Source organism: Heloderma suspectum, chromosome 1 (assembly GCF_057233095.1).
Source record: "Heloderma suspectum isolate Gila_16-S chromosome 1, 16-S_ref, whole genome shotgun sequence".
In the NCBI taxonomy this organism is placed as follows: Eukaryota; Metazoa; Chordata; class Lepidosauria; order Squamata; family Helodermatidae; genus Heloderma; species Heloderma suspectum.
In genome coordinates, this window is record NC_139458.1 from 213,829,644 (window position 1) to 213,838,521 (window position 8,878).

At 43.5% G+C, this 8,878-nt stretch overlaps 1 protein-coding gene across 2 annotated transcripts in view; it reads right to left on the minus strand.

The window, feature by feature from the left end:
- KLF7 (KLF transcription factor 7) overlaps positions 1-7,947 on the minus strand; it is an 82,726-nt gene extending 74,779 nt beyond the window's left edge. The window contains exon 1 of one of the 2 annotated variants that reach the window (XM_084818731.1): positions 7,771-7,947. In XM_084818731.1, the coding sequence (XP_084674857.1) occupies positions 7,771-7,851 (81 nt within the window). In that variant the 5' untranslated portion in view covers positions 7,852-7,947. Of the gene's footprint in view, positions 1-7,195 lie in introns of both variants that reach the window. The other variant, XM_084818722.1, reaches the window with a different exon arrangement.
- Positions 7,948-8,878: the final 931 nt, after the last annotated feature.

Sequence of the window (8,878 nt, forward strand, 5' to 3'; positions counted from 1 at the left end):
AGTCATGCTGCTCAGGTTCAGACAACACAACAAGCCACGCTTGGGCGGTGATTATTCAAACTGTGTCCTGTGTGTGCTGCAATTTAAATAAGCCATGGTGGCTTATTTTGATTGTGTGAACTGGCCCATGATCTTAATTCCATGGATGCAATCAATGTTCTTATCTTTCAGACTTTAAGCAGCAGCTGTGGAAGGTCAATTAGGATTGGAACTGCAGTGTGCAGGGAAAGGAGTTTAGCAGTTTTCTCCCATGCCATGGTCCCAATGAAAACTCCACACACATACTCCTGAAGTTGCCATTTTCCCCAGGAGGAAAGCTGCCATCAGCACCAATTTCAAAGAAGAACATGCAAAAGAATTTCCCACTGTGTTGCAGAGGTACTTTTGCTTCTAAGACAAGACAAAAGGCAAGCTGTTGTACTGGATTTTGTATTTACTTATTCTGGGCAGACCAAAGGGTTCTCTCTCTCTCTCTCTCAGGAGGCTCTCCAGCACAATGTCTGAAAAATCCCCTGGCTTAGGAACAACCATGAGCAAAAGCCTTGGTCAAAAGCCAGCCCTGTGCCAGTGCCACATCCCTCCACCACCCGCCCAGTATAAAAGGAAACAAAACTTGGTGAATCATGCTGATGTATGATAAAAACCAGGAGGAAAGAGACATTATAGTAAAAATATAATTCACATGTTATATTATTGTCTAGACTTTCAGTGAACAGGAGCTATAAGAACTTCTACCAGTGGAGAAATCTAAAGATGACAGAAAGAACATTCTTCTGTCCAGAAGCAGCAAGAACTTGGAATTCCCTTGCAGTTAAAAGAAGTCAACCATGATTATAGTTATAGCGTAGCTCATCCCTATGTTGGAGGTTCTTAATTTAGGGCATTCCATCATTTTGAGGGGACCAGAGGGGTCACATCACACCAGGATGCTCTGCCAGCCAAAATCCAAAGGCCTTCTCACATGCATTACTGCAATGATCAACTAGACACTGGTATTTTTTTATTTATTTACTAACATTTTATTTATTCAGTTATTTATTACATTTCTATACCACCCAACTTTTATATACTGCCTTATTTGCTAAAAAGCCATCGAGGTGGTGTTCCCCATAATGTGCAAATTATATCCATGCTTCCTATTTCTGACCATGGGCACATGTTAAGGGAATCAATGTTTGGCTGTGGGTCATCCTGCCATGCACTTGCAGTGCATACTTGATTTTAAAAAGAGACAGACAACCATGGCTGCCAATTTCCACAACGTGTCCACTGAATTCCCAAAACCATGCAACTCTGCATCTTCTTAAATTCAATCTCTGCCCCAGGACAAATATACTCAGAGCTCTTTAATAACAACCACAACCAAACAATCACTCCTCAATTGCACACCAGTGTTGCCCAACTTCTGTGCCAATTGACAGTACATTCTGTTTTTAAGAAGCATCATTTTAATATGGTGCTTTGATCTTTTTATCCTTTTACTCTTTTACCTTTCATGTTCACCGCTCTGAAATCTGTTTTACATATGGAGTGGTAAATAAATATTGTAAATAAATAAATAAAATACATTCAGCAACTTGTCAGAAATATGCAGTTAGCCAATTTGAATGCATTTTCTTATTTTGCAAAATTATTCTGTTTCTGCTAAGCCTGATGAGGGACATATAGTAACAAAGAGCACTGAAGCTGCACCACATGACCATAGCTCAGCGGTACAGCAGATGCGTTGCATGCAAAAGGTCCCAGGTTCAATCCCTGGTATTAATGCCACTTTAAAAGGATCTCAGGTAACAGGGCTGAGAAATACCTAAGAGTGATACTGAGTGTCTGCAGACAGAGGACATACCTGTGTTGTTAAAATTATGTTTGAGGAACTTGCTAGTTAGAGATGAGCCAATTGTTACAGAGATAGCAGATAAATGACATAATAATAACTAGCATGTAACTAATTACTGAAGCTGAAGCTCAAATATTTTGGCCACCTAATGTGAAGAGAAAACTCTCTGGAAAAGACCCTGATGCTGGGAAAGACTGAGGGCAAAAGGAGAAGGGGACGGCAGAGGATGAGATGGCTAGATAGCATCACCGATGCAATGAATATGGTCTTGAGCACGCTCCGGGAGAGAGCGCAGGACAGGAAGGCCTGGCGTGCTATGGTCCATGGGGTCACGAAGAGTCAGACATGACTGAACGACTGAACAACAACAAACTAATTTCAAATATGATCAGGCTCAAATAAATGTTAGTGTATGCCTAACACATCTTCCCTGAGCCCAGGAGTTAGAGCAAGTAAGAAATGTAAATGGACAAAATATAAATTACTCCTGATATGTTCTTCTTCAACCCACCCCCCACCTCACAGGCAGCGATTCCAGATTCCAATCAAAATTTCTCTCTCAGACTCTCAGTCTCTCTCTCTGTCTCTGTCTCTCTCTCTCTCACACACACACACTTCCTTACATTCATTCTAAATTTACATTCTGAACCCACCAACCATTAATACAATCACAGCATGTGGTAAACCTAATATAATGTACCAGATACCCACAGATAACAATTTGATCCTGTCCATAAAACATTTTTCCATTCACAGTTTTAGACATCTCTGTGATAAGTAGCAATGTTTGGGCCAAGCATCCCATAGCCATTCCCTCTCTGGCCCACTCCTGTCCCTGTTGTAAGAAAGTGTCTTGTGTAAGACTTTTAAAAGATGTATCATAACCTTGTGAATAGAGATGTGAAGGCCTGGGGGGGGCAGAGAAAAGAGTGGTGAGAGAACAGAATATATATATTATATAAAAAAGTTAAAATTCCAGGGATTTTTGGAATATTTAGGGGAAAATGTTTCCCCCCCCCATGGGGGAGTTCATATTCTCTCCCCACACCAAGACTTCACATCTCGATTTACTTGTGAACAACTGGGTGAACAGAGATCCTGGTTCTTTTCAACAATCTAGAGCTGATTTGTAGGCTAACATCCTACAGCAGAGAGAAAGCGATTTGCCCAGGGTTGCCAAGACCTTTCATGGGTGAGGGGAGACTTGAACTTATCTCCCCGTCTCATCCCAGAGTCAAAGACATTATTCTACTGGCTTATGTTGGCTCTCAAGCACTAGTCCACTTTGGATCTAGCTAAAAGAACTAAAATGACACTTTATCAAAAGGTGAACTTGCTTGCTACAATGCTGAGAGGTGGTTACATTTCCATTCTGCCCATAAAGAGCTGTCTAATATAGACATAACTTGTCTATTTTTACACCAGTTCAATCCAAATAAAGCCATCAACCTATCTACATTGTACCTTCTATTTTCAATATGCAACAATGGCACATGCCAAATTTATTTGTCTTAAAATTGGTACATAGACACGGCCATTAATTCTCTTCCAACAAAAAATCTGCCTACTCTGCATTTAACAGGCTTGGTTGTGCAGAAACTGTCTCTTTGTAACTTTCCATGCAACTAATTCACAGAAGCACAGACCCAAGAACTTCCTCTTTCTTTAGCTATGGGAAGGGGGGGGGGGTTAGAAAGGAGAATGGGTGACAGCGAGCAATTATTTAGCAACTGGCTTGAGTTATTGCTGCAGTCAGGACTGTAGGTTTTCTGGTTATGACACTTGCTGACTATATGGACCTTTTCCTGCAAAACATTAGGCCAAGGGAAAGGAAGAATTCTAAAGCAATATGGTGTCCCTGTACTAGTTCTCCATAGCTGTCACTCACACCCTAACATCTACCTGGGCAATAAAAAGCTGCAATCTTGAGCATGTTTTCCTGAAAGCAAGTTCCATTGAAACCAATGTGCCTTACATCCACATAACAATACTTGGGATGAGATCCAGCCACAGTTAAGCACTCTTACATCCCACTGATTTCAGTGGGGGAAATTTAAGCAACAACTTTATCTCAGGGCCAGAAAACATGTGTCCCTCCAGATGTTCTTGGACTGCAACTCCCATAATCCCTTGCCACTGGCTATGCTGGCTGGGGTGATAAGAGCTGCAGCTTGAGCACATCCGGAGGGCCACAAAATCCCCACCCCTGCTTTAGCTAGATGTCAAAAGTGCTTGGCTTTGTCTGGAATGTGCCCTTAATGTTTATGCAGTGCATTTCCTAGATACTCTCAAGGCACTTCATATACATTTTTTCAGTTATCCTTACAACATCCCTGTAAGTAGGACAGCATTTTAAATTTGCATACTGCAGGTAGGAAAATGGGGCTGACATCATGGCTCAGTGAGGTCATGGCCTGAGTTAAGATTTCAACTAGGGACTTCATGGCTGGCTTATTCTGCTATGCTGGTAAGACCAAAAGAAGAGCCTGGCTGGATCAGACCAAGTGTCCATCCAGTCCAGCATTCTGTTGACACGGTGGCCAACCAGCTGCCCACGGGAAACCCTCAAGCAGGACACAAGTGCAACAACACCCTCCCAGCCCTAAATTTGCTAACAGTTGAAGATTTCATCTGAGCGAGAAGTTTCAAATTGTAGAAATAACCAACTGCAGCACTGTCCTTCAACAACAGAATTGCAACTTTACACTGCTTAGGACTTCAAAGGCAGATGAACTGACCAGGGCTAAAGAGAGATGCTAGGGAAATTGAGTGGAGTTGCATTTTGAGAGGCCATTCCTGGAACCTATTACAAATGTTACTTAGTCAAACCTCTAGAGCAGCTTCCTCCAACTCTGCTGAGATCTGGCCATGGAGACAAAGGAAAGGCTGGGGAAAGTAAGCAGAGCCTTCTCCCTCTTCTTTCCTTTGTCCCTACCACCCCCACTCCCTGTCCCCAGGTGTTGTGCTAATGCTGTGCTAGATAAGGTTTCAGAAAAAGCAATGTTCTCAAAAATTCTTGAGAAGGGCCTGAGATTTGGGGGGCAATTCTGCAGCCTCCTAAACCCAGGAGATAAACCAATTTCCAGAAGCATATATGGGTTCCATGCCAGTATCCTCTCAAAAAACCCACCCTAAAATAATTGTTGAAAAATATTTGTCCTAATTATTGTAGATGCACTCCTACAATCATGATGACTGGGAAAAAGTGAGAAAGCAAAGATACACATATGTACAAGTTACTGGCATGTAGATGAATTATTGCTTCAAATGACATTTTGCATTCACCTTCCCCCCTTATGTGGGGTAAGACCTACTGAACTCAATGGGATTTACTTCTGAGTAGATGTGTATAGGATTGCGCTGTAGAACAGCAATGTGGGAAGCCCCCAGTTCAAATCTCACTTCAGCCTCATGAGGAGGCTTCAGGGTGGCAGGCCAATATTCCCTCAGTCCCTCCCACAAATATACACAAGAAGGAGGTAATAACAGTGGCCTAACTTGCAGGATTGCTTGTAAGGGTTACTGAGGTAGTGTCCATGGAATGCTTTTAACACTTTAAAATGCTACATATATGGTAAGCATTCTTAGTGTGATGTGCTCACATAGCAACTAAAAAATAATGAAAAGGTTCACAAAGTGAAATGAAAATTGACAAAAGGATTTAGGGCGAACACCAGAACTCTTAAAAGGCAACATCACCCTCCTGCTCCTTTAAACTCCACATATACAGTAGACTTGGCTCTGAATCGGAAAAAAGAGGCAGCTTCCTTCCATTATAGCAAAATAACCTCACAAAATGTAACATACAGTCTCTGCCTTAGGCATGCTGGTTATGTCAACAGATTATCTCGCATTGAACTGTCTAGACTGTTATTAATATGCAACTGATTCAACAGCAAGGACACTGTTGGAAGCAAACTGGAAGAACTGTTAAGTGGAGAATTATTCGCCTCTCCAACTGAATCAGCTGCTCAAAGGAGAAACATAAAGAAAACCAGATGTGACTCATCAGTGGGTATGCCTAATGAGCAAGCAAACAGAAAAAGCTCTTCTTCCTTTAAGAATAAAGTAGACTTGGACTGCCAGCTTGCCTGAGAAATATCTGCACCATGTATTTTGCTAGAGACCCTTTCCCAAAAAGAAAGCCAGTACTAGAAATGGTATATTAGGGAGATCTTTAAATATCGAGCTACAGTAGGATTCAACAATACGTGTTTATTCAGATATAGAGATATATATGCACATACCTCACAGACATATTGGTTTATGCTAATCAATAACATTTTGATGACTGGAAGACAACATCCAGCAACTTATTATCTTGTTCATCCTACAACTGACATGGAGGTGTGTAAGTTACATTAGCAGCCACATGCTTCTTCATGCACACCTGTCTAGTTAACGACACAGGCCAGGATTCCCCACCCCCACCCATCGAAGACAGTAGCTTGCAGAATGCTAAAGAATCTTATTAGACTTGTAATCAAACCTAGTAATCCAACTCATAGCATGGCCTTAGGTATTATCTTGCCCTAATGAGGAACCCCTTGTAAGAGCTTTCATCTCCAGCTACATCGCAACATCCCAGCTGATAGTTTTATTTCTAATAATTCTCTTTCCAAATCTTTGTATTTAGGCTAATCACAGATTTTATACAAGTCCCGTCTTTCTCTCTAGGCTCCCACCTCTACTGGTGTAGTTTAACCTCATTACCCAATTTTTCTCTTTGGAAGCATTTCTTAACCCCTCCAGTGTCTAAACTCTCTACTGGGTGTGCAGAAACAAGGTTGGAGTGTCATTGTTCTAAGTCAATATTAACAATTCAAACTTCTTCTCTTTTTCTTTTTTTAAGGAAAATTTTGAAAAAAAAGAAACTCAAAAAATATCATTTTTATTGCAGTAAGTTCCTGGCTTGTGCAATCAAGTCACTCAAATATAGCAAGTGGTTTGCACTGACACACCAATTACCCTGAAAATCAGAAAAGTCCATTCTGTTTTTACCAGCTGTCAGTTGTCAACGCTGGCTGAAAGCTATTACCCTTTATTTAAACAGAAAAAAGAGGGGGCACAGCCTTTCTTTCAAAATAACCCACAATATAATCTGAAAAAAACTCAAAAGAACTTCCACCAGACCCCAGATGCTCCCTGATTTATGATTATATGATCTAGGATTTAATGCAAGCAACTTTGAATTGGACTGCTTTATTAATGATGACATTTATGACAGTGTTGCTTTAAAAAAAGAAGAAGAGGGGGGGAATCAAGATGAGCGAAAATGAGAAATAAAAGCAGAAAAGCAGCTCCAATTCATCCGTGTCTGCATTTAAGAGATTTACAGGAGTAATGTAAACAGTTCACCTGCTGCCAGTTCTCTTCCAAGGATGGCAAAGCTGAGAAGTACCCGGTGTCGTGGACAAGCTGCAGTTCCTGGAATATACTATAACTAGCCAGCACATCCATGTTGTTGTTGCTGCTGCTGCTGCTGCTGCTGAGCAAAAAAACAACAAACCCCAACCCTTTTCTTTTAGGTTTGTGTTTGCAATTTCGTGATGGGGTTTTAGTTCTGTTCATTAAAAAGGAGGGAAAAAAGACCCTTAAGAGCAATCAATCCAGATGTCCTTTTCCTCTGTTTTTTGCTTTTGTTTGTGATATATATATATATATATATATATTTGTAGTCACGCTTTCACAGAGAGAGAAGGGGAAAAAATCAAGGCAGGAACAAGAGTGGAGGAAGGAGGGGAAAAAAGGAAAAGAGCCCCATCAACAACCCAGTGAGAAGGGATAGATGTATAGTGTAAGCCGTCAGCCAGGCAACCAGAGAGGGGGGACTTCTCCACTTGTAGTAAAAAAGCAATTGCCTTCCAGAGCTCTGTTGCTGACTCCAGCTCTTGGACCAGGGGAGGGGAGGGGTGGGGGGGATGCAAACTCACTGACACGAGACTGCCATCTATTTCTGCATTGCCGCTCGCTGCTGAGTGCAATCTTTGCTCTTTATTTTGGGGAGGTTGCATGTCCTCTCTCGCGCGCGCGCCCTGCGCGCGCTCCCATTTTTTCCTCCCTCAGCTCCCCCTCCCCTCCTCCAAAGCCCCTGGCCCCTCCTCCTCCCCGTCCTTTCTCCGCGCAGTCGTGGGATCTGTAGAGGAAACTGTCCATTAAGGCCACGCGTGACCATGTAAGGTAAACAGGGGGTGGGCAGAAAGGGCCGCTCATGAAGTCACTGACGCCCAATCCAAGCGCTCAGCGATGGGGAGGAGGCGGGATACAGCACGGAAGAGCCCGAGCAATTGGGTGAGGGCTCGATCCGACGGCCGCCTTATAAGGCAGTGTAAGGGGAGCTATTTTTAGAGAACTATATAAAGGGGCAGGGCTGGTTGCTGCGCAGCAAGGCTGGGGAGCGGGAGCGAGGAAGGGGCCCCTGTGGCGCGGGGGGAGGGGGCGCTGCGATGCATGCAAATTTCAGAGGCGCATCGGAGACATCAGGGTGTCTTTGCCTTGCAGCCGGCAGCGCTTTTGCACGACCAAGTGAAAAACGGCCGGGGGGGCGCCGTGGAAGCAGGAAGCTCGGTCCGCCGCCAGAGGTGTAGCGCGATGATGGGGGACGGGGGGAAGGCGACGGGGAAAGAGGGCTTCCCTCTTCCTCAGACTGATCGCGGCTCGCTTATTTCAGAGCATGGCCCGATTTCCCTTATTGAAACCGTATAATTAAAAACGGAGAGAGGGCGGCGGCTAACTATCCACGGCTGTTTGGTGCTACTTGTGAACGCTGAACACACACGAGCCAGAGAGTCTGTCCGTATTGCTGCAGACTCCGCTTGCTACAGCATACATGAACTAGGGGTGGGGGGGAGGACACGGTATGTCAGACTTTAAGGCTTCAATCCTATATGCACTTACTTGGGAGCAAGCCTTATTGAACTCGGCGGGACCTACTTCTGAGCAAGCATGCGTAGGATCCGGCCGCAAGCCGATGGCTGGCCGTGTTTGTTGACCTTGTCGCGGCCAGAAAAGAAGCCCTTGGACGCTCTAAAGTAGGCGAAG